This window comes from Grampus griseus (genome assembly GCF_964374135.1).
Source record: "Grampus griseus genome assembly, chromosome: 17".
Classification (NCBI taxonomy): Eukaryota; Metazoa; Chordata; class Mammalia; order Artiodactyla; family Delphinidae; genus Grampus; species Grampus griseus.
The window spans coordinates 36,555,827-36,581,769 of NC_139011.1; the positions used below are offsets into that span (position 1 = coordinate 36,555,827).

The window sequence follows — 25,943 nt, forward strand, 5'->3', positions numbered from 1 at the left end:
AACTTTTATCATTTGACAGTCAGGAAATAATTATTATGCCACAGAGAATATGTGTGATTTTGATATTCAGGGTGTTAGCTGAAAAAAAGTGAGGACATCAAAGGGAGTAAAGCATGTGAAAGCCACGATTCCGTCTGGTTTTCCCAAGAAAGGCTATTTCTGCATCTTGCTCAAGACAGTCATAATCCCCTCTAGCAAGTCTGCATAGACCCCAGTGAGCAAAACTGAAAGACATCAACGGACATATCCTGAAGCTAATGAATTAGTTCATCTGTTATTGGATGTCTAGTTTTCAGAAGAAATGGAAGATGTTGTTTTTTCAGCTGCATCTTAACCAGTCATCTGAAAAGAAAAAATCCACGTACACACACACAGACAAACCAAACAGATTTTCCTAAGAGAAGGAGAGAACAAGTGTAAAAAACATTCAGTGAGTCACTATGCTAAAATTACTGCCGGAGTGCAATTTAGCAAGTGTTGGTTGTCTTATTTTAAAATAAAAACAACAGAACCTCAAAGATTCAAGTGTCAAGAGTGAGAAATCCACCAGTGACTCATCTATGAGTTCCTGCAGCTTGGCTCACAGGCCTCCCGGATGACTGGGGCCCCGGGGGAGTGGTCCCGTGATTGTCCATGGAATTTGGTTTATTGCTCTTGTTGTTCTCTTGCCAGTCCCCCTCTATGGATCATGGGTTCTCATATTTCGAGCTCAAGTCTTGTTTGAGGCCTTCTAGAGACTTCTGTAACCTGCCCACTCATAACAGAGTTGCAGTACTGTTGACAGTAAAAAGCCTTTTATGGGGGAGGAGGCTTTTGCCCTGTTTCCCCTGCCTCCTGCTGAGAAGAAACGGGGACTCAGATGGCCCTTGTTAGTTCCCGAGTCACTGCCAACCTGACCAAAATATGGGCAAACAAACACACGGATGAAAGGAAAGCACGCTCTCCTTCTTGTGGGCGGCAGTTTGGTTTCTGCGCCCGATGAACCGTCTGGGCCACAAGGTGGCACTGTTTACGTGGCGTGCTAGGGAAAAGCTGGCTCTTTCACCTCCCAATCGGCTTCCACGTCAAAATGTATCCATAGCCTTACAAAAGTTATGACAACTGTATCTACATTTAAAAAAATATGATGAGGCAACACAGTGTAGGATTTCTGATGTTTAGCAGAAGTCCTGAACACCTTTAATATTTCTGTATTTATCACATGGAATAACAGTTGAGCCAATCCTTGTTTTCCCATTGGGAGATTTCAAATTCTGAAGTTTCTGAAACATTTTCACACACTACAGGCAAGCAGTGATCTGTTTAAAACATAAGACATTATATATGAGCTTTGTTACAGATCCAACACTTCACTGCCAGCTAACAAGCCAAACAAAGTTAGAGGCAAACTTAATTCACTGAAAACTTTTAACACGTTCTTTAAAAATAAAAAATAAGAGAGGGAAGGAATGAAAATAAGGCCTCATTACAAGGAACCCGAATAGCTACCTTTGGAAATGTGCTTCACAAATGATGTCGTCCCTCTGGAAACTCCGCTCACAAAGGCTCCCGGGCCTCGGGTCAGCCCCTCGTACGGAAGCCTGAAGAAGTCGGCAATGCCATTCCCGATGCTTCGCACCAAACTTGCCGGGCTGCCAAGGATTTCCAGGGATCCAACCACCCAGCCTGTGAGGGACCAAAGGGAAGGGTTTACTGAAATCTTAAACACAGCACTTTCAACATATGGGACAAGTGACCCATTTTCCCTGCAATTCATTTTTCACACTAGAATGGAGAATGTAATAAGCTCCTTTGGAGCAAAATATGGGAAATAACTCATTCACTGTGAATTCATAAATGGCAAACTTTCATACTTTATAAATCAAAGTGATCCTTTTGGCGGCCTCACAAATAGCTTTAATATGACTTCCCTGCCCAAGCCTCCCGTATTCCTGCTAAAAGGGACCCGAGTGCAGGGGACGATGCTCCTGCCCCCGAGGAAAGGCAGTCCCTGGGGCTGCAGGTGTTCGCAGGCTGGGAAGTTATCCTTAAAACCTCTTTGGGCAGCGGAGGCACCAGGATGAGGAGGAGATGCCTGGTCAGGGGAGGAGGCCAGATGCTAAAAGGGGTGTTGCAAAGGGGATGCACAGTTCTGACGAGGATGGAGGAAGTTATTTTTAATCTTTCCCAATCCTACCAAGCTGAGTGCTTCCCTTTGGAGTGGAGCTGGAGCCAGAGAAATGTTTCCCCTTCGAGCCCAGCTTCAGTTGTGTAAACTCTGGTGACAGGGACATGCTGATTAGGTTAGCGAGAGGGGCGTGTTCCCTGCGAACGTCCCAGGAGGCGAGCTTTGGATCCGGTTTCCTACTTGAGCTGGGGCTTGCCAGGAGCCTCCCGCTCAGCGGCGGCCTGACTGCCGAGCGCTCGGCCCCGTGGGAACGGGGCTGTGGCGTGGAGGCTGGAGCAGCTCCCCTTCGCCTTCCTCCCCGGGTGGGGGGCTCGGGGCTCTCGCCCGGAGGACAGGAGGTGCAGGCAAGGGCCGGGGGCTGCGGAGAGGAGGACGCCCAACAGACAGCTTCCCCCGGGGACACCATGGCCTCTCCAGCCCAGGAGAGGGCTGCGAGAGCTTTAATGGGGAGGCCGCGGGGAGAGGACCCGTGTGGGAGCCGATCCTGCCCCCCAGCAGGGTTTTGGAGGCCAGGCCTGTGACAGAGACCCCCAGTCAAGTCATCAGTCCCAGAGGGTAGGGAAGGTGTGGGTACAAGAGCCAAGCCGGAGCCCTGAAGGGTTCCCAGGCCCAGCCCTTGTAGAGAGGGACGTTCTTAAGTTTTAAGCCCACCTCTCTTCTCTGGAACATTAGAAGACAGCACTAGGGTTTAGGTTAAAAGAGGGAGTAAGTTCCAGAAGATGAAGATCATAAATGGAAGCGCCTATGGGCGCCAGGCATTCAACTCCCTCAGTTCCCACAGCAACTCTTCAAGTCCTAGTACCTGCCTCTGTGTAAATTCAGATTAGCCAAGGACTGAGACTCTCCCTGGGTTCAGGGACTGTACCAGGTGCAGGGGACAGAGCCTGCTCTGACGCGGTGTCACCCCGTCTCCACCATCTCAAAGGCAGGACAAGGAGGAAACTGTGGCTCAGAGGTTGAGTCAGTTCTCACAGTCTCCCCGCCGTCTAGACACGTGGGAGGGTTTCAAGCCAGGTTTACCTGGCTCCAGAGCCCACCCTCCCTCTTCCTGGGAGCCCAGGCTGCGCTGAGTAGGCAGGGTACCGTGGAAGGTTGTGGAATAGTCTTCCTCGGAGGGCCTTCTCTGGAGGTGAAGAAACAACAAATTTCCTTTAGCTTGGCATAGTTGTAAGGTTCGCCTGGAGGCAGAAGATTGGACTAGAAACATCTTAATTCCCCTTCTCTCCTGAAGTTCCATAGAGAGATAAAGAAAGGTGCGTAGCTACTGCCAAGCAAAGACCACTCACTCTACAATGGGCCCACTCAGGCCAGGGCAGCAGGGCACAGGGTGTGTGGAAAGCACCCAGCCTCACCTTCTAGCCCTCACCCCGGCTACGGGACGGTGAGGGAGACTCTCCTGGGTTAGGTTCACTGCTGATGGGAAGGCTATGTGTGGACCAGAGGTACTTCTCAGTGGCATCTGAGATGGCCAGAAAAGGACCAAAGCATCTGAGGGCATTCCTTCTTATTTCCCTCCAAAAGCACATGTATCTTTTTCTTACTTGTTGCCAGACTTTTGTTGAAAACAAGTGCCTGTCTGGCTTCCCATCAAACTGAGCCTTGGAGGTAGAGAGGGACCCCAGGAAATTACAGAGCCCACATTCTTTTCTTCAAATAGGGTCAGTTGTTACTCATTTCTAATTACTTTACTGTTAAAACCTCTACAAGTCCTTCCCTAGAAATGAGGTCAGGGTATTTCAGTCATCCCCATGAGGGACCTTTTAATCAAGTCCAATGAGTGAATACTGACCCATGTGAGATGCAGAGGCAACTTGTCCACTCCCAGGCCAGACCTTTCCTTTCCTCTACTAGAATGCCAGTACATTCTCTTTAAGATGCTTCTACCCAGGGGTAACCTCCTACCATCTTCCCATTTCCAACTCTTTCAAAAATCACTGCTTTCCTCCAGATAATCTTCAGATACTCTGCAGGCCTTCAGTGACAGAATTCCCAGCAAACCTAAAAACTTGGCCCTCTATTTCAGAATTTCTTGTCTCAGCATATAATGAGATTGGGACAACAGCTTAGAGAACTTTTAGGTGGATTACAAAAAATCCAAACAGAATGTTCTTGTGAAAGCTCATGAAAAACAAAACAAAGAGAGATCATTTTTAGCACATAGGCCGCAGGGACGTGGTTCCTTGGTGGTCACAGTTGGAGTCTCTCTGCCAGCTCATTACTCTGATGGGCGCTCCCCACACCTCAGCCTAATGTGATGACCAGACGGACGGGAAGCTTATTCCTTCCCAGGCTCCAGAGCAGAGTTCAGTAACCTACAGGCATGCTTTAGGTTAAAAACAAAAACTGCCTGAAAGAGTAGGTTTTCAATATACCCGTCTATTAAATTTGAAATCGTAGCTGCTCATTTTTAAATAATATCTTAGCAAGAGGGAAATATTTTCTTATTGTTGTACAAGCTATCAAAACAACAGTTCCCAGGCAGGGACCTTCCCTGATCTTGTTCTTTTCAGTTGAGAGTTCTGGGTAGCACTCTAACTCTATGAATTCCATTATGGAGAAAATGCTATCTTACCAGTAGGGCAACTACTTTGGGTCAGTCACTGCTACAACGTTACCTTATATGGGAATGTACACACCAAGTACAACATTACCAAGGTCTCTCCTTTGTTACTTTCAGAAAGGAAGACCTCCGTGCTCTTTACCAGAAGGGGCTGCAAGACGCACTCTGGTTGTTTGGTGTCAGTTGCTTGAATGCATGGGAACGCGAGGAGCCAGATTATCAGACTGAAACCACTTTAGAGTGAACTTAGGTCAAGAAAGCGTGTTCTGAAGCCAATTACCATAGGGTATCAGGAGACAACTTGGTCTCCAAAGCACCTTCAGTGCACAGTGCTCCCCATGCAACATTTTGTACACATATTCAAAGCACCCCCTGCGGACTCCCCCCGCCCCGGGCTCAGGTCTGTGGAGAGGCTGAGATGCCTACAGCCGTCTCTTTGCCATCTGTCTAGACAGGCAGGGCTGCGCTGGGTAGGTAGAAGGCTCTTCATGCCTCTGACGAGCACACAAATCCTCTGAATTTCTCATCTGGAGCTATTCATGGACTGTAATGAAGAACGCTAACAGCCCAGAACTGGACTTCTTTAAGGCCCAGGACCTGAGGGCCTGGGCTGGTTTTTCTGGCCGCACTAGTGCCCTAACATAGAGTCTTGTTTCTGCAAGGAGCTGAAAAAGCATTTGCTAAATGGGATTAAAATTCTGTTATATATATAACAGCAAATATAACAGCTACTACTGCTTGAGTGTTCATTAAGTGCCAACCAAAATTCTGGGTACTTTACATACTTTCACTTTTTCCTGTCAAAAATCTTAAAACCCATTTTATGGATGAGGAAACTGAGACATGGGAGGTTCAATAACTTGCCCAAGGCCTCACAGCCAGCAGTGGAAGAGTCTGGATTCAAATCCATTACTATCTAACTGCAAAGGCTGTGCTCTTCACCTCCCACCAAGCTGCTTCCCTATGTCTTGAAGTCAGTAAGTCCACCCCAAAGCCTTTCCTTTCTGCTCACGTTCCAGCTCATCGTGGCCCCTGGGCTGTGTCCTCACCTGCTCTGAAGAGAGCCCCCGCGGCGTAGTGCATGGCCAGGGCGTGGACAAGCTGCCTGGCCGTGGTGAAGATGGGGCCTCTTTCAAACACTGAGAAGGAGAGCGGGGTGTGGTCAGAGGCTATGTACAGCTTGAGGGAAGCGTGGATGCTGACGAGGAGATTCACCGGCTGTATCACCAGCTTCCGTAACTTCACAGGATGCACCAGGGCCCTGGCGTGCTGCCTGACCTGCACGGGCAACACCTGTTTCCCATCTGCAAAGACCGTGGGGTGACCGGCTGGGCTGCTGCTAGGAAGGTAGGTCTCAAACAAAGTTTTGATGTAGTACACAAATGTATCTTCCACATATAAGCGGGCAGGTTTCAATTCAAAACTGAACTCGTTAATATCAGATAAGAAGCTCTTGCCCTCAGTGAAGGTGAGGCAAAGTTTGATGAAACAGTTTTTCTTGTATTCTTCCAAATCTTTGCTGGACGTAACGAGACTCTGCATCTTGGAACACTGAATAGATTCTGTTTTCTCCCCCTGGCAGACCAAGACAGCGAAGTGGAAATTGGACTTGTTATATAGCTGGTTGTCCAACTGCAGGTCCCTACAGCAGACCTCCACACAGTAAAGGTGAAAGAGGGCGGTGGCCGTCTCTTCCCCAGGGACGTGACCAGCCACCGGGGCTATTTGGAGAAAAACGTTGTCCAGTGTGAGTCTCAGGAGCTCAGATGATACTCTGTGGCGGGTGAGGTCATCAAGCACCGCCAGGCTCAACTGAGTGATGGACATTTTAAATGTCACAATCTTCTCCAGAGTTCTACAGGAGAAAGGGAAAAGAACATGAGTCTCCTCTGCTTTTCTTTTCCTCCCTCCCTTTCCTCCTTAATGTCTTAGTTTTTAATGATAGTGCCTTATTAAACACCTCCTGATGTCCCATCAGATTCTCATAAGAAACAAATAAGAACTCAACTTTCAGTACATCGTGTCTGGACAGAGCCGGTCATACTCCAACAGTATTGGGAAATGTTCCCAAAGGGACTATTACAAGTTCTTGTCGTGTTGCTGTATCATGTTTCCCTTATCAACACCAGATTTTTTTATTCTCAAATCCCACTAGCTCTTTGTGCACTAATTCTCTGTCATGATCATCACAAAGCAGAAAGTCATAATAAAATAACCAAGATGCCTTACACTGGAAAAGTACAGCAAGCAGAAGAAAACTCACCAGGAACCCACACCACAACAGCCCAGCTACCAGCGTCTTAGGCCATGTGCTCTGCTCCCCCCGCCACGTTTAGAGCTGAGCTGCCCATGCTCCCATCTCCGTGAACCCCTCTAACGTGCGCTCAACCACTGGGCTCTCACTCCCATCAAGGTCATCTCTCCAGAAATTCACCCCTTTCCTATATCGTTTTTTCTTCACTACTAGCAGCTTATAAACATGCTCTTATTTCTCTTGCCTTAAAAAAATCCCTCTTGTAACTCTATCTCCCCCTCTAGCTATTACTCATTTTCCTGATCCTCTTTACATAAAAACTCCAAAGCATATACACCTTGTCTGCTATTCCTCACTTTCCATTTTCTCTTAACCGTGCTCCAGGCAGGCCTTTGTCCCCACTAGTCTACCAAAGCAAGTCTCGTCAAGGCCCCCAAGGGACTTCCATGTGGCTAAATCAAATGATGGCATTTAGTTTGTGACTCATTCACCCTACAGTGGCATTTGACAGGGTCGATAACTTCCTCCTTCTGGAAAAACTTTCTTTGCATGTCTGCTCTCAGCTCTTGTATGTCTGGTCACTCATCACCTATGCGACACCCTCCTCTTAAAGTTAAGGTGCCCAGTGTTGAGCCCTTGGTCCTCTTCTCTTCCCATCTCCACTCACTCCCCTTGGATATCTTCATCCAGGCCTATGATTTGATGTGCATCTATATGCTGATGACTTCCAAAGTCACATATTCAGCCTAGAACTCCCTGTGAACTCTGATCTTGTATTTCTAACTGCCCATCCACATAGTAGTGACTTACAGGTCTCAAAAGACATCTCAAGTGGTCACGTCTGTAGTCAAACTCTTGATCTCACCCCCAGTCCCACATGCAGTCGTTCTCATCTTAGTTCACGACAACCACATCCTACCAGCTGCTCAGACCAAAAATTTTGGAGTCCTCCTTGATGCCTCTATTTTCAACCCTTATCCAATGTGTCAGAGAAATCCCATTGGCTTTTCCTTAAAATACATCCCGAATCTGACCATTTCTTACCACTTCCCCTGACAGTGTAGCCTAAGCCATCACCACCTCTAGTGTGAATGACTGTAATAGTCTCCTGACCAGTCTCCCTGCTTCCTCCTGTGCTTCTCTATAGTCTAGTGCAAAAGCACAGGGAACTATATTCAATATTCTGTGACAAACCATAATGCAAAAGACTATGAAAAAGAATATGTATGTGTATAGCTGAGTCACTTGGCAGTACAGAAGAAATGAACATTGTAACACTGTAACACTGTAAATCAACTATACTTAGGTAAACTTAAAAAATAAAGCTGCCAATGGTCTTCTAAAAATTTAGGTCACATCATGTAACTTCTCTGCTCAAAAAGCTCCAATGAATTCCTGGTTTCACTCAGAATTAAAATGAAGCCCTACACGACGTGTCCCCTCCTTCTAGCTCTTCCCTCCCTGACCCCAGGCACTAGTGCCTTCCTGTTCACCCTCTACACTTGGCCTGCACTGGCCTGTTCCGTGCTCCTCCAATATGCCAGGCACACTGCTTCTGACCTTTGAACTGGCTGTGCCCTTTGTCTGGAAAGCTCACCCCAGATGACCACATCACTAACCCCCTTGCTGCTTTCAAGTTGCTCAAATGTTAACTTCTTGGTGAGGCTTACCTACATCAATTTTTCAAAACTACACTCTCTCTGTCCCTGTGCCCAGGTACTACTAGTCCTTCCCAGGCTCTGTTTTTATCTCTGCAGAACTCCAACTTTCTACTGAACCATAAAATTTCCTTTTTTATTATGTTTATTCTCTGTCCTCCCTTTCCCCACCTATGAGAATGTGATCTCCTCGGGAGCAGGGATTTGGGGCTTTTAGGTCACTAGTATATCCTCATCCCTACAATAGCACCGGCATCCAGTAAGCACTTGAAAAATATTTGCTGAACAAATGAATTAAGGAAATACAAGCAAATACTTGTTCCTTTCCTATTTCTACCACTGAATGTATGGATTGTTGCTACTGTCATAAACAATGCCCTACTAATGCCCTAGATAAAACGTTCCTGAAATTGTCATGTGGGCTTGAAATTTTGGGTTATGCAAGTCACAATTTAGTCTCCAGTTTTGTTACACTATTAATTTCTTAACAAACACTACTGGGCAAAGGAAACAGTCTACCCAACCTGTTTGAAATATTATAAATTCAAATTAATGATAATTTGGCAAGGTCCAAATTAACGAGTTCTTAACCATATATGAAAAGCAAGGAAATTTAAAAAAAGGAGCTTAAATGTATAAAAGTTGATATTACTATTTCATATTTTAAATAAAAATTTAAAAATTAAAAATTTTCTGATTATAAAGTACATTCTCCGTGTAGAAAATTAAAATACAGAAAATTATTAAATAATCACTTATAACCGCACATCTATTAACAGTTTTGATTCTTTTCTTTTCAGTGTTATTTCTAGGAATGTTTTCCTTGCGTATGTGTGAGAATGTGTGTGCATATATGTACTTGTATGTGCACATAACTAGGATATTTATATGTTCAATTTTATATTCTGTTTGCTTTATTTAAGTCATCATATGTATTTTTCTCTTCCACTAAAATCCTGTAAGTCTCTTTTCTGTGGATATACCATTTATGGTACATTTATGTATCATCTATTCCTCTGTTGATGGGGTTTGTACTCTGAATATTTTGCCATTATAATTAGCAATGTGATAAAATCTCTCTGCGTACCTTTTCCTACTTCTCTAATTATTGCTTATCTCAAGCTCTTAAAACTGTTAAAAGTGGAATTTCCAAGCCAGAGGGATTTTAAAGCTCTTGATACATATTACTAAAGTGCTTTCCAGAAAATAGTAACAATTTACACTTTTACTAGGACTGTATATGATGGAACATCATTGTTAATTCAGTAAGTAATATCTTATTTAAATTTGCATTTCTTTGATTACTTGTGTTTCCTCTTCCTAGAATTTTCTGTCGTTTGCCCTTGTTTAATTTTTGGAAGGAGGGACTATCTTCATATTATTCCTACTGAATTATATGAGTTCCTTTAAATTAAGGATAATAACTCTGGTTCATATTTGTAAAACCTGATGGCAACACTCAGGTCGAACGGGGGAAAATGTGGCTCTAAGAGGTGACTTTATTTTTGCTGTTAGCTAAGTCTAATTACTAATTACTAGGTGGTCATGTGGATAGAGAAGTATTAATTTTCATTTCATGCTAATGATAATGTATAATTCTAAGATGCATGTCTTAGTTTGTAAATCAGCTTGTTAAACTCACCACAGAAGAACTGGAAGGGGTACCCAGAGAAGATGATATATTGCTTCTTATTATGGGTGTAATTCAATGCTAATAACCATACCCTTATGGATTATACAATAATTAACCAAAAGCTTTAATGTATATATTTGGATGACAAAGAATGGCAAATAGTAGGTTTACAACTTTATAACGGGAAACATACCCTGCTGATACTGGGATACTAATTAAGCCTACCTGTTGGTAGTAGTTAAAATAGGTCCAGCTTTTCCTTCTGGGGCCACAGTGATGAAGACTGTGCCACACTGATGGACAGTGTCCACATACACACAGCCAAAGCCAGTCAGGAACACAACCTGCAAAAAGAATACTCAAAATCAGATTGAAAAGCAGTAAGAAACACTATTGTGTTTCTTATTGAAATGGCTTCAAATGTCCTTTTTTTAAAAAAATTTTATTGGAGTATAGTTGCTTTACAATGTTGTGTTAGTTTCTACTGTACGGCAAAGTGAATCAGCTATATGTATACATATATCCCCTCTTTTTTGGATTTCCTTCCAATTTAAGTCACATCAGAGCATTGACTAGAGTTCCCTGTGCTATATATAGTATGTTCTCATTAGTGCTATATATAGTACATTCTCATTAGTTATCCATTTTATACATAGTATCAATAGTGTATATATGTCAATCCCCATCTCCCAATTCATCCCACCCTCCTCTTTCCCCCCTTGGTGTACGTATATTTGTTATCTATGTCTGTGTCTCTGTTTCTGCTTTGCCAATAAGATCATTTATACCATTTTTCTAGATTCCACATATATGCGTTAATATACGATATTTGTTTTTCGCTTTCTGACTTACTTCACTCTGTATGACAGACTGTAGGTCCATCCATGTCTCTACAAATGACCCAATTTTGTTCCTTTTTATGGCCAAGTAATATTCCATTGTATATATGTACCACATCTTCTTTATCCATTCCTCTGTTGATGGACATTTAGGTTGCTTCCACACCCTGGCTACTGTAAATAGTGCTGCAATGAACACTGGGGTGCATGTGTCTTTCTGAATTATGGTTTTCTCTGGGTATATGCCCAGTAGTGGGATTGCTGGATCATTTGGTAGTTCTAGTTTTAGTTTCTTAAGGAACCTCCATACTGTTCACCACAGTGGTTGTATCAAAATCTACATTCCCACTAAAAGTGCAAGAGGGTTCCCTTTTCTCCACACCCTCTCCAGCATTTACTGTTTGTAGATTTTTTGATGATGGTCACTTTGGTGTGAGGTGACACCTCATGGTAGTTTTGATTTGCATTTCTCTAATAATTAGTGATTTTGCACATCTTTTCATGTGCTTCTTGGCCATCTGTATGTCCTCTTTGGAGAAGTCTATTTAGGTCTTCTGCCCAGTTTTTGATTGTTTTGTTTGTTGTTTTGATATTGAGCTGCTTGTAAATTTTGGAGATTAATCCTTTGTCAGTTGCTTCGTTTGCAAATATTTTCTCCCATTCTGAGGGCTGTCTTTTCGTCATGTTTATGGTTTCCTTTGCTGTGCAAAAGCTTTTAAGTTTCATTATGTCCCATTTGCTTACTTTTGTTTTTATTTTCATTATTCTAGGAGAGTCAAAAAAGATCTTGCTGCGATTTATGTCAAAGAGTGTTCTGCCTATGTTTATGCAATCTGTATCAAACTACCAATGGCATTTTTTCACAGAAACAGAACAAAAAATTTTACAATTTGTATGGAAACACAAAAGACCCCTAATAGCCAAAGCAATCTTGAGAAAGAAAAACGGAGCTGGAGGAATCAGGCTCCCTGACTTCAGACTATACTACAAATCTACAGTAATCAAGTCAGTATGGTACTGGCACAAAAACAGAAATATAGATCAATGGAACAGGATAGAAAGCCCAGAGATAAACCCATGCACCTATGGTCACCTAATCTATGACAATGGAGGCAAGAATATACAATGGAGGAAAGACAGCCTGTTCAATAAGGGTGCTGGGAAAACTGGACAGCTCCATGTGAAAGAATGAAATTAGAACACTCCCTAAAACACCATACACAAAAATAAACTCAAAATGGATTAAAGACCTAAATGTAAGGCCAGACACTATAAAACTCTTAGAGGCTTCAAATGTCTTAAGTTCTGATTCAATACCACAAACACTTCCTGGTTATATTTCTTTATATCCATGTGTACAGGCTGTTCAGCTGACTTGAAATGAAAAAAAAAGAATCAAATCCAGATTTTTCAATATCCAGCTATAAGGTTCATAGAAAAAAAAAAAAAAGATGGATGAGAGGGCATGAGTGTCTTCATTCTCTGCTTCTCTGGAATTGACAAATAACTCTGTATGGGCTGGAGCCCAGCCATGGGCCACCTTTATGTGTGCGTATGAATCTCTGTGGGAAAAAAAACTCCTAAAACACAGGAATTGAAATGCAATGTGCAAAAAACTTTCAGGCTCTTGAGTTTTGACTTATTACCATAATGATGCCCTTTTACGCTGGGGACACAAAAACATACCCGAAAACCCAACAAGACATGCTATAGTCCCCTCAAGGTCCCTCACATAACTTGTAACTAGAATGTCAGATAACTTGATTTGCTTGGAGTTAAAATTAATTTTTCTTCCATGAGAAGGTGGACTAAGACTTAAAAAGAAGTTCTATCTCAGAAGCCAGGTGCCAGGCCAGCAGAACGGATGTCCTTTCAGAATTAAATACCAACGTTGCTTAAATGGATAAATATTTGAAATCAGAACTATTTGAAAAACAACTCTGAGAACATCATGTTCACTGCGAGCATTACCTGAGGGTAAGGGCAAGAACCTCCTTGTGTTTGGGAATGTTGATACTGATGATTTGCAATATCAATTCAGTCCAAGTCTAGACCCTTTATTATTGTTAGAACCGCAAATAAAAGAAGAAAGACTGAAAATTCCTGGATGAAGGAACAAAGCTAGGTATCTGCCTGGCATGTAATGAATGTGTTCTAATTTTTACCAAATGAAGAGGTACCAGAAAGAGTGTACACAGAACCACAGGAGTCTGTGATTCTCACCCTTGGAAGTGACTTCAAGGTTACTGGGCTTTTTCTTGTACAACGGCTCCTCCTTCAGAAATCCTGAGCATCCAGGGCACCTGGAGGTCACCTCTGCCTCCTCCCTACTTTCATCTCCTGCTCTGCCAACTCCTGCCCTAGGCTTCTTTTTCATTCTATGGCCACTGCTCTAGCTTAGTTAGGTCCCTGAATGCCCCTCAGCACCCTCTGTGCGGACAACGCGCTGTCCCCCCATGCAAATCCTTTCCAAATTCTGTGTATCTCTGCACATATAGGGTAAGGACACCTTATTCCAGGAAGGTATTCTCTAATTTTTCCATTCCTTTCCTCAGACTGATACCTACTCCTACATTCCTAAAACACTTTAACCATACTTCTGTTTGATCACAAACCTTATTGCTTGTATTACAGTCACTGGTTTATACCATAGACTCAATCACCAGATTCTCAACTTCTTGAGGGCAGGAGTGGAGTCAGTTTGTATTCTCTATGGATATATTTCCCAAATGGACTGTTTTGCAAAAATATCTGTTTCAAAAGACTCTGTATCCTGAGTTTGCCCTTTTTTGTTCCAAGATAAAAACTGAACTTGACTATGATAAAAGGTGGAATGCAGCCAACCTAAAAAATGGCTCAGCTCACGAATCTAAAACAAACAGATATTCTTTGAGAGACAGTCACATTTATAAAACCTATCATTTTGTATGATATGTAAAGTAAGTCAACTGCTTTCTTCCAGGCTTACAGACATGGGATTATTCATTTGACACAAACCTTTTTAAGGTCCGGTGCTCCCATGTGTATTCCTTCCTCTCAAGGACTGTCCATAACTTCAGGGCATACCCCAGGGTTTTAGCAGAGAGTGTTAGAAACCAGAACTACTACCCCTCAAAGGAGGGAAGGAGGGGATCAGAAGAGGAAAGTACTTATTGCTCTGCTCATTCTCAAAGCAATCGGCAGGCGTTTTGAAGTGAGGATACGTGTACTTCCTAAGATAAGGTTCAGGCAAGCTGATGGTTTCTGTTAACTGCCCAGGGAACTCTGAAAGTAAGCAAATCAACCTAAACCTTTAAGGTACGCCTTCCAGCCAAAAACCTGGACCCTGGACAGAAATATTGCTGGGTGTCCCTTTCACTCATCACTAGAACGGAAGAAACGCAGACTTTAATTCTTGTAGCCTACTCTTGTCTCCTTTCACATGTAGAGAAATAACCTGCAACACCAAGCATTTTGTACAATGTGAGCTCTAGGGATTAGAGAGCTGGGAACCCAAGTGCCAGGTCCCCCAGAAATTAAAATAAATTCTTGTTTTGGTCTAATGGTTTGATCATTTAATCGTTCAATCAATTACTGGATATTTAAGGTGAGCCTAAAGGAGCTCCTCACTGCGGTAGGCACTGAGAAGAAATCATGCCCTCAAGTTGCTCCCAGCCTGGGTACACAAGTACACAAGCCAAGTACACAAATAATGAGATAAGAGCTAAAAGTTCCAAGGCAGAGATGTATAAAATGTTTCTCCCTCTCAGGGTGTTAACCATCATGGTCTCTGTATAAGTTCATGAGGGCAACAGTTTTGTGTCCATTTCCTTCAAGAGGAAGCATGATAAGGCTTGCTTTTTGGGTTTGCCCTCTTGCCAACCATGTGAGAAAGCCTGGTTTAGCCTCCCTATGGAGGAAAGACCACGTGGTAAGAGAGCTGCCCAGACTTCCCAGCTGAACTCATCCATAGCCAGCCCTCTACCTGAATGCAGCTGCGTGAGTGATCCCAGGCTCACGCAGAAAAATCACCCAACCAAACCCTCTGAATCACCATTGTTGCAAGCCTCTAGGTTTGGGGGTGGTGTGCTACAATAAGCCAGACAGAAGGTGATGGGGCCTCTGTCAACCCGGGTCCCTGAGTGCCCATGTAGAACAGAGCCCCTGATGACAAACCCTGGCATGTAGCATGAGCAAGAAGTAAACAGGACTGTGACAGGCAGCATAATGTAGCCTATACTAATGGATGGAGATATTGGTAATAGAAACAGGGTTCCAACAAAAACCTAAAATCTGAGTCCTTGGCTTACTGGTAGGCAGTAGGAATTGATATTGAAAGCTACAAGAATGGGAATTCACGTTACAAAGTGGCAAGACACTTAGTAAGACTTGTCTGAGATTACTTGGGAGGTAGATTATAAACCTAATAGATTTGTAGCTCGAGAAGATGAGGTTTGAAAACAAAACATAAGTAGTGAGTGCTGGCTGCTGCTGGCTGTGTCTGGCAATGTGTTTCATTATGAAGAAGCGATGAGCTCAGGAAAGAACTGGCCAGTTTGCAAATAGAAATTCAAGAGAATAAAGAGATTCCAGAAATTCAGGGCTTTGCAAAGTCAGTAATGCTTTTAACCCCAAACGGTAAGAGATAAAACTTGATCTTTGAACATGAAGGCAGATTAATACTCAGACTTAGGGCTATGTATAGCCATCAGAACTCACTGTTAAAACTTCTTAATTGTTAAAGTGACTCAGAAAAAAATTTTAGATGAATAGTTTAACTTTGCCACAGAAGCTCTCCTAAATCTAAAGAGAGGTAAGGAAGCAAGACAGTACAGAAATATGTCTTTAAAAGGACCAAGGATGTGGTTATTAGCACATGGAATTCTCTGGAATCAAACAGATAAGCAGTCTACTGAGTTTCTGGGAAATTACTACTGCCTAATAAACTCATGAACCTAGACTAAAGGAGTCTGTGATTGATTATTCGAGACTCAATACAACTTCAGATGTTGGTCAAGGAGGATCTCTGAGGGTAGATCCAGGGACCGGAAGAACAATGGTAAAAGAGCTCTTCCATGAGCAGAGATAGGGCTTGAAGACTATTCCTTGTTTCCAAGGAATAAAACCCCACACAATATGTGCTCAGAAAAATTTCAGATGTGTTATGGGTGAGAGGCTGTGTATGTGTCTCATTCTCCCTCTTTCCAGCGTGCAGGAGTTATTACTGTTATCCTGTCCTGTGTTTTGGTGGGGAGAGGGGAGCCGATGAGTTCATACATCTCTAGATGAAAAGGAGCCACATCCAGGCTAAGAGGGCATCACTCAGAAGTACTGATTTCCAGTGGGATGTGGTGACTGGTTAGAATCTTGGGGAGGAGAGCTGCTCTGGGGTGGGGAGGGGAAGAATGAGTTAAGAGACTGATTTTTTTTTATAAAAAGCCAAGGGGATATTTCTCTTTTTTTTTGAGTTGTTTATTACTGCAGAATAAGCTAGTCAGTCCTGATGGATGCTGTCATTTAGTTATTTTTTACTTTCTTCACTTCACATTGGTAGTATGGGTATGTGTGTGGAAGGCTATAGGCAACATATAGTAACCACAAAACATTTGGGGAATACTCCATGTTCTGTCATTTGTGTCTGTGTTAGAGCACTTAGATCAGTAAGACTTTCTCTTACACACTGTGGCTATAAGAAAACCACTGAGGCCTAGGTCCTGCCTCCCAGTTAGTACATTATCTTTTACTACAATTACAAATAAGGAACAGTGTAACGTAACTTGTGCTTTCTACATATTCAGTTATCTTTATTAAAATGATTATTTACTATATTTTTATCCAACAAACAATATTTTAAAAAATTACCCCAGTTTAATTTTTTACTGAGTAATTTACAAGGTGACGCCTAGGAAATAACTGAAAGTATTCTTGGAAGTCTACCTCTCTTCCTTTCTCTCCCATTCTTTCTCTCTTTTTTATCCTGATAGACTATATGGAATAATCCAGGGATAATCAAGAGGCAGTTATAAAGCATCCAGCACTGCAGCTCAGTTACATAACGGGTATCCCTGTTATTAAAAGTCCTTAAGCCACCCCCTCCTCCAATTTGTACTAATTCTCTCCATAACTGGGCTCAATTCCCATCACAGCACACTTGCTGGACTTCATCCCTCTTCAGTTGTCTTTCTTTTACCTGATTCATTTTGCTCCCACCTCACATTTGCACTTCCTTTCTGATAGTTAATTTTGTGTCAACTTGACTCTGGCCATCGGGTGCCCAAATTAAAACATGATTTCTGGATGTGTTGGTGAGAGCGTTTCCAGAGGAGATCAGCATTTGAATCAGTGGATTCAGCAGACTGCCCTCCCCAGTGTGGGTGAGCATCATCCAATCCACTGAATAGAACAAAATGTGGAGGAAGAAAGAATTTGCCCCTTTTTTCCTGCCTCACTGTTTGAGCTGGAACATTTCATTTCATCTTCTCCTGCCATTGGACTGGAATTTACACCATGGCTTTCCTGGGTCTCCAGCTTGTCTATGACAGATTGTGGGATGTCTCAGCCTCCACAAATAGATCTGAAGATATGGTAATCAGGCATTGCATTTGTTCTGCTGACTTTTGGCAAAAATCTATAAAACAATTCACCCTCTATTTTGGGAAGGAAAAAATATACTTATATCCCCAGATCAAATAGTTTGTAAAAGAATATCTTAGGAAGGAAAATCATAGTATGGAAGACTTCAAGATTTAGACTTTGAAAGGAAGAAGAGATTTCCCCATATGCTACGGGATTGAACGCTAACCTGCAGAGGGAATAAGGCAGTAAGATGTAGCCTGCTTGGTTGCAGGTAGTGGTTTGTCTTAAGCAGTCTAGTGGACTGAAGAGGCTTTTCTGCACTGGACTCTGTGTCTTAGTAATCACTCTGGTGGTAGCTGTGGAGACAGATTTGCGGATAGGAAGGCTGACAACAGAGAGACCCTTTAAGGGGCTATTGTTAAAATCTGGGAGAGAAGTGATGAATAAAAGGCCTGAAGTAGACCCTGGTCACAGAGAGAAGGGGCAGATACAGAGACACTTCTGTGGAATTTCTGCCAGAACTTCGTGACTTACTGGAAGAATGGGGGAAGAGAGGGAAAGGAAGGTACTGGGATGCTGCAGAAAAAGACAGGCTTGGAAGCTAGACAGTCCTGGGATTGAATCCCAGGTCCACTTGCCCTGTGCAAGTTAACCTCTCTGATCTTCAGGTACCATCTACCTGTAAGAGATGCAATGCAGACTAATGACAATGTTTGTGTAAAGTGCTTGACATAAAGCAGGCATTCAATACAACTTTATATCAATGTTATTTAAGGTTTTTATACTGGAAAAATGGTGGTGATATTAACTGAAGCAGAGACGCTAGGAGAAGCTGGCTCAGGGGATGGAAAATGATCCCATTGGTTTCAGATGATGACGCTGGTTTGAGGTGACTGCAGGTCTTTCAGGCAGAGATGTCTGGTGGGTGGCCAGAAACGCAGAGCTGGAGATCGGGAGGGATGTGGGTGTCTGAGACAGGGACCTGGGAGTGACTGGGTGACACAGATGGTAGCTGAAGCTCGGAGATGAATTAGATCTCCCAGAGAGGAAAAGAAGGGGGGGAAATTTCTAAGGTAGGAACGACTGGATAAGGATGAGAAGAAAATAACAAATATTCTGGGTGTAATTCTTCCTTCTGTATACTTACTGAAAAATATTTTAGGGAAATCCCTACTCCCGAGGATCTTGGGAAGCAATGGTGACTCAACCAGAACAAACTGTAAACACATAGGAGACTCTCAACCAAGACACTTGGCAGACGTTACAATTGGGTGTCAACTTGCTGATATCTCTTCTGGCCCTGATATGGGGGGCGAGGGAGGCGACTGAAGTAAGCAAGAAGCCAAAACATCTGCACCACACATTTTATAAGGCAGATTCTCACTTGGATCGACAACTTCTTCTCTATGTAAACATTTTGGGATGGATGCTAATGATATCTCTGAAAATGACTACATGCCCTTTAAGCATTAGTGCTCAGGGTTACCCCTGTCTGATCTGCACCAAATGGACTGATTACACATTTGAGTTCTGGCTCATCAAGGCATTTACCAAAGTGTCTCACGATATTCTTGCAAGCAAGATAAAAAATATCTTATACAATATAGTTTAAAAGTGCTTTTAGACACATTTTCTTATTTAAGAAATGAGGGCTAAATGACAGTACAGTTTGGTGTGTTAGTGACTGATTGAACCTATGCATTAGGGAAGTGTCTGGTGACTCACTGCAGCATGTTGACCTTGGACTTGTCCTGTTCAACATATTTATTAATGACTTGGATGACCATGTAGAATGCATGCTCACCACATCTATAGATGACATAAAGCTACTAGGGATACTTAAATATGCTGGATGACAGCATCACAATTTTTTTTAAAGTGATTTCAACAAGTGGATTAGGCCAATAGCAACAAGATTTAATTTACCGGGGGTAAATGTTAAGTCCTGTCGTTGGGTTAAAAAAGTCAACTGTACAGCAAGTCACATGATAAAGATCTGGGGGATGTGGCTGACCACGAGTTCAATAATAACAAACAGTCTGAACTCGTTAATAAAAAGCTAACTCAATCTTCTAATTTATTAATGTAGCATAGGGAGGTAATAGCTGGTTAGACCACATTTGGAATAGTATGTATAATTCTGGCTGCCAGATTTTTAAAAGGGAACATAACACACTAGTGTGTTCAGGCAGGGTAACTGTGGTGATGGGTCTGGAAATCACACGTGCTGAAGGAATGATTCAAGGAACCAGAAACGTTTGGCCTGGATAAGGGAACGGTTAGAGAAGATGTTGAAGCTGCCTTCCAATGATTGTAGTGTTGCTCTATTAAAGGGGAAGTAAATACTCTGTGATGCCTCAGCAGGTTAAACAAGGATGGATGAATGGATCCTACAGAGGGATAGTTTTCAGCTTGATATAAGCAGAAACTTTCTCATAGTCACTGCTGGAATAAGCCATGACTATGACACTCGGAATCTTCTAGGGTGGGATGTCATGGAAGGGACTCTTGCTCTAGGTAAAAGGGGACATTAGAAAACCTCTTCTAACCTGTGCTTTCATCGACTTTCAAGTGGAAATGTTTGTAGCCAGGGCAGGACTCCAAAGGACAGACAGTGCTCTTAGCTTGGTATAGGAAAAACGAGACTGGGCCACATGTGAGCAGACCCAGGTTCCAGCCTGATGCTGCTTAATTATAAACCATCTAGTGGATTACTTTTTAAGCCTCAATCCTCTCATCAGTAACATAAACATCAAAATTACTGCCCCGACTATCTTAGAGTTTTTGCAGTGATCAAAGCCTCTATCTTAGGGCTTACTACATTCGACTGCATTTATTTAGCTATGCAGGTGCCTTGAAGGTGGGAATTATACATTATTCAGGGAAAAGGGTTTGGCCCTTGATAGGTCCTCAGTAAAAGTTGGTTGAATAAATGAATGAAAGAACGGAGACTGGATGTGAAAGCACTTTGTAAATGGTACAGAGCTTATAGGAGAAGAAAACAGCAATGATGCTGACCCCACTAAACACTTCTGTTAAGAGTCAAAGATCATGAGGACTTCCCTGGTGGTGCAGTGGTTAAGAACCCGCCTGCCAATGCAGGGGTCACGGGTTCGAGCCCTGGTCTGGGAAGATCCCACATGCCGAGGAGCAACTCAGCCCGTGCGCCACAACTACTGAGCCTGTGCTCTAGAGCCCGTGAGCCACAACTACTGAGCCCATGTGCCACAACTACTGAAGCCCGCGCGCCTAGAGTTCGTGCTCCACAACAAGAGAAGCCACCACGATGAGAAGCCCACGCACCGCAACGAAGAGTAGCCCCTGCTCGCCACAACTAGAGAAAGCCCACGCACAGCAACGAGGACCCAACACAGCCAAAAATAAAATAAATTAAAAAAAAAAAAGAGTCAAAGATCATGAGAATTTACTGTATCTTTGTAGAAGAGAATTCACCTGCAAAGAGATAATTTTAATCTGCCTTTTGGGGTTCAAACTGCTCGTTCTTCTTTGGCTCAGAAATTGCTTTTCATAAACAATTCAATCACTTCCCGTGGCTTTTAAGATAAAACCCCAAATCCTTGATTGGAGCGACAGCATCTTGCCAGGTTTGGCCTTGAATTGCCTCACTAGCCTCCTCTCTCACCCCCTTTTCCTTCATCTGGCACTAGGGCCACACTGGCATTTAGATCCCTGAAAGGCCGATGTTCCCTCTCTGAGCACCGAAGCTTTGAACACATTATTCTTTCTGCCAAGAAAAATCTCCCGTTCTCTCGTCTAATACTTAATGCCTGTTCCTCCTTTAAGGCATAGATGCCAGGTCTCTTACCCACTGACACACTCCTTGGCCTCTCAAATTAGTCTGCCGTATAACAGCACACCTGTACCCGCCTCTCCTGCAGAGCTGTTACCAGAGTTCACAACAGTACAACGACCCATGGGATTACTTGCTTATCATCTATCTCCTCCACACATGGTCTCCTTGAGGGAAAGGACTGTGTTCCATGTTTGTTCACTGTATTTTATGTAGTCCCAGCACCAGGTTATAATGTCTGGCACATATTTAATCTCGAGAAGTCCTGTGGATTGAACGACTGAAGCAATGTTTCTCAATGTCTATATTAGTAAAAAAGTAACTACTATGTTTTCTGTGTACCTTTTTTTGTTTTGAATTTTTCCAAAGAAGGTTGCCTAACTGACGAAAATAAGGTTTTGAACTATGAGTAATTGAAATCCCATACACTGTGACAGGATTCTAAAGTATTTCCCTGATAGGATCAAAATTATGACTTAAAATTATCAACATAAGCTTATTTTTCATACGTTCACTTACTTATTGAGAATCTGAAGATTTTTCCTCCCTGAAGTCAGGCTCCCACCCACTGTCATTAGGGATAAGAGCACCAGTTGCCACTGCGGGGCCTCTGGCTGAGATGTCTTCTAACCAGGTGTGAGCCAGGGACACAGCCCCAGAAAACCCACCCCCATCAGGATTTTGTGGCCGACACGCTCTCAGGTCTTCTAGTTAACTCTTGATCCAAAGAGTACTTCTTTGTGTAACCATAAAGTTACTGTCTGCATATTCCTTCTCATATTCCATGTCAAAATTATACAACATGACACGGTCTTATTTACATGACCAAGGCAGGGGCATCTCTATGACTGACAAAAGCTAAAGGAGTCTTCTTCCTTGGGGCATAATGGAGCTTTTATGGTGTTTTAATTCTTCTTCTTCTTTTTTTTTTAATTCTGCTTTTTTTAGGTCAGCTTTGAAATTCACATCACGTGCCTGTGACCCAGGGCTGAGGAAAGGCTCCTGGAAGACAAGCTCCCTCCTACAGAAGGGCTGCTTCCTTTCATCAGAGGACACAGCTCCCCAAGCTCCCCAGTGATTTATATGCCCTGGTGTGTTACTGAGGAGATGCCAGTGAGGGCCTGAAACAAATCTTCCTCCAGAATAGGAAGTAAACCGTGGTCTGCGGGACATATGGCACACAGCTCCTCAAAGATTAATGGGAACATGAGACTTTGCTGGGTCCTCGGACCAGGGATGATAAGGGTGTTGGAAACAGTACCTCCTCTCAGCTTTGAAGTGTCCCTGACTACAAAGGTTTGAGGAAATTTAGAGTGAACAGGAATCCCCAAAATAAGGTTTGGCAGGCAGAATGCCTATTGTAAAGAATTCCCTAGACATATATAAGCAAGGTTTCAAACATCTTCAAACCGATGCAGGGGAGTTCAGGGACCCTTGAGAAGCTGGTGATACTTATTTTGTAAATTACTGAGACGGGGAACGTCTTCTGAGGCTGCACAGACCCAGCAGATTTTCACTGTTCATCACATGAGCACTGCGGATGGAGATCACACCCCTCAGTAGTTTGGGGAACCACAAATGCAGGTCTCCCAGGTGAGCGGGGCCCCTCTTGCACCTGTCCCCGGCCATGTCCTTCACCTGTTTCCACAGCTACACTCCCCAGGCCCCCACCCGTTTCCCTCTGTCTCTCAGCAGATGTTTCATTCCACACTTCATAATAAACTTAAGGCCAGTGGGTATCACTTCACTCCATTTCCCAGTCCATCCCTCCTGAGATCTCTACCTACACCTGTGCCCATCCCCAACTCTTTTCTGCCAACAGAGAAGAGGGCGTGGCCCTTCTGTTCAAGTAGAATTACACTCCCCATGCTTTGGACTTGTCTCTCTGGCAATTCCTCGCTCCTGTTTTCATGTCTCCTCCACTGACTACTTTCCTGCAGTATATAAAGGGCTTCCTCCCCACTGATCTCATCTGCTTCACGGCCACGCTTCTTGAAAGAACACTTCTCACCGTCCCTGCACTCCCTCACTTCCTCTCCCTCCGAACCTGTAACTTCCAGTGGCTACCCTGCTTGCCCTCTTCCCACCATCTGCCATCCTGTAAACTCTCTCTCTCAGGGGCTTTCGTGTTTCTGCCCAGGTTCTCGCCCAGCCACTCTCCTGATCCTTCTCAGTCTGTTGCTGCATGACACTCACATGTTGGAGTTCCCCAAGGTTAGGCCTGGGACCCTCTTCTCCTCCCTTATAAGACCTCTCTTGGTAACCTCATCTTCTCTTTCATTCATTCAGTCATTCACTTATCTGTATGATATGTATTCAGATCTCATTGTGTTGGCAGGCATTCTGCTGTAGGCTGTGGATGAATAAGGCAGGTGTCTGACTGCCAGGAATCTTGACTTGGTAGGAAATCATTTACAGAAGTGAATGCAATTAAATGGGGGTGGGCAGGAGACTTCACAGGGGTGTAGGGAGAGAATCCCTTGAGAGATGAGACAGAATGTGCCAGCAGGACTGGGGAAGAGGGCAGTTAAGGAATTCCAGGTAAGGAAGTAGCATTCATAGCACATGCTATGGAGTCAGGCAGGTCTGGATAAAATCCCAGTCCCTTCCCTTGTAACACATGGGAATTGGGCCATGTTCCTTCTGGAGATCTCAGTTTTCACTTCTGTAACATGGAGGTGACAGTCCCTGTCTCGTATGGCTGCTGCAAAGGTTAAGTAAGAATGAATGTAAAGTGCTTAGCACAATGCCTAGCATACATTAAGCACTTATTAAATGATAACCATTATTATCACTGTAAGTACATTTATAACTTTAATATGTGTGCTGTAACCATTACAGTAGGACCTACTTCATAAGCCTGTTGTGAAGATCAAATGCACTAATATATGTGAAAGGACTTTTAAAAAGTTCAGCACAATATTATTCAGCCATAAAAAGGAATGAAGTTCTGACACATGCTACAACATGCATGAACCTTGAAAACATTATGCTAAGTGAAATAAGCCAGACACAAAAGGACAAATGTTGTATGATTCCACTTACATGAGATGCCTGGAGTAGGCAGATTCAGAGACAGAAAGTACATTAGAGATCACCAGGAGTTGGGGAGAGAGGGGAGAATGGGGAGTTATGGGTTTAGAGTATGTGTTCAGGATGCCAAAACATTTCTGGAAATAGATAGTGGTTATGGTTTTACAACATTGTGAATGTATTTAATGACACTGAATTGTACTGAAAAATGGCAAATTTTAAGTAGAGCAGAAAGGAAATGCTAGGTTCCTGTGCCATTTTCAAGAAAAATATTATCACTAACATCCAGAGTAAGACAGAGACAAATCAGGACATCTGAACTGTTCAGGTTTTTAAAACTGTGCTTATATTTGCAAAGTTTCACGCACTACTAGGATTAATATGTATATTTTACACTTAGCAAATTTTCAAAAGAGGTGATTAATCTAGGGTTGACAATATAATTGTCCTAAGAGCTGGACAGTTAGATTACCTTCCATGTAAGGAAGGTTAACAATTTTATTTCACTTTTGACCTGGATTTAGACCCAAGATGGGCTTGCATAACTGGTGCTCCCCTCTCATAAACAGTTGCAAAGTATGCTTTGAGATACATACTTGGGTTTGAGAATTTATAGCCCATTGAAGATGTAAAAGTGGATACACATGTGCCCTCACACAGAGACAAGACATTCAGCATTTAGAAAACTATGTTTAGAAACAGACAACCACCAAAACCTTAAAAAGGGACTGTTTCTTTGGGCTTTGGCAGGAACCCTCGCGGCTCACTGACCTGTGTTCCCTGACTGTTGATGTCGATGGCGTCGCTCCACTCACTCGTCGTTTCCTCCAGCAATTCTACTCTCAAAAGGAGGCTGGGGAGTAAGTCTCTGGTCCTGCAGTCTGGATAACTGGAAAGCTGATGATACAGCTCATGATGAATTGAGCACTCAGGAGGAATTCTTCTGCAATAAACCTCACACTTTGGAATATCTAAAATTGAAAAAAGAAAGGCATATGCAGACTTAGGCCTTGAAGAAAAAGACTTGGGGATACTAAACGTAATGGGGCAAGAGAAACTTCTCAGAGAAGCTCACTTTTATTTAAGGGTCACAGGTAACTACGAAGTCAAAAACCTCCAGAAAAAATATAGGTTTTGTATTATTTAAATTCAATACTATAACATATACCTTTAGTATTTTCCTTTATAAGTACTGTTACTGGACATCTGTTGTGGAAAATTATTCGAGGACTAGGGTCTTCTGAGAGGGTTAAATAAGTCACTCCAAAGTGCTCTTGATATGTCAGTGCTATAGCCCTAGAACAGAATCAAAGGATAGAAATGGTTTAGAAAAAAATGCACGCTTTCTCTCCTGATACATGTTTATTTGGATCTGCAATATTCAGAACCTCTATAACACCTTCTCTCTTATACATCAGAGGAAATGTTTTCCA

General features: G+C 43.0%; 1 protein-coding gene across 1 annotated transcript in view; it reads right to left on the bottom strand.

The window, feature by feature from the left end:
* VPS13B (vacuolar protein sorting 13 homolog B) overlaps positions 1 to 25,943 on the bottom strand; it is an 803,413-nt gene that overhangs the window by 16,186 nt on the left and 761,284 nt on the right. Inside the window, exons 53-57 of the mRNA XM_082674491.1 lie at positions 25,679 to 25,806; positions 25,282 to 25,481; positions 10,498 to 10,616; positions 5,777 to 6,582; positions 1,489 to 1,665 (exon numbers count right to left, since the gene is read on the bottom strand). Coding sequence (XP_082530617.1) covers positions 1,489 to 1,665; positions 5,777 to 6,582; positions 10,498 to 10,616; positions 25,282 to 25,481; positions 25,679 to 25,806 — 1,430 coding nt within the window. The remainder of the gene's footprint in view (positions 1 to 1,488; positions 1,666 to 5,776; positions 6,583 to 10,497; positions 10,617 to 25,281; positions 25,482 to 25,678; positions 25,807 to 25,943) is intronic.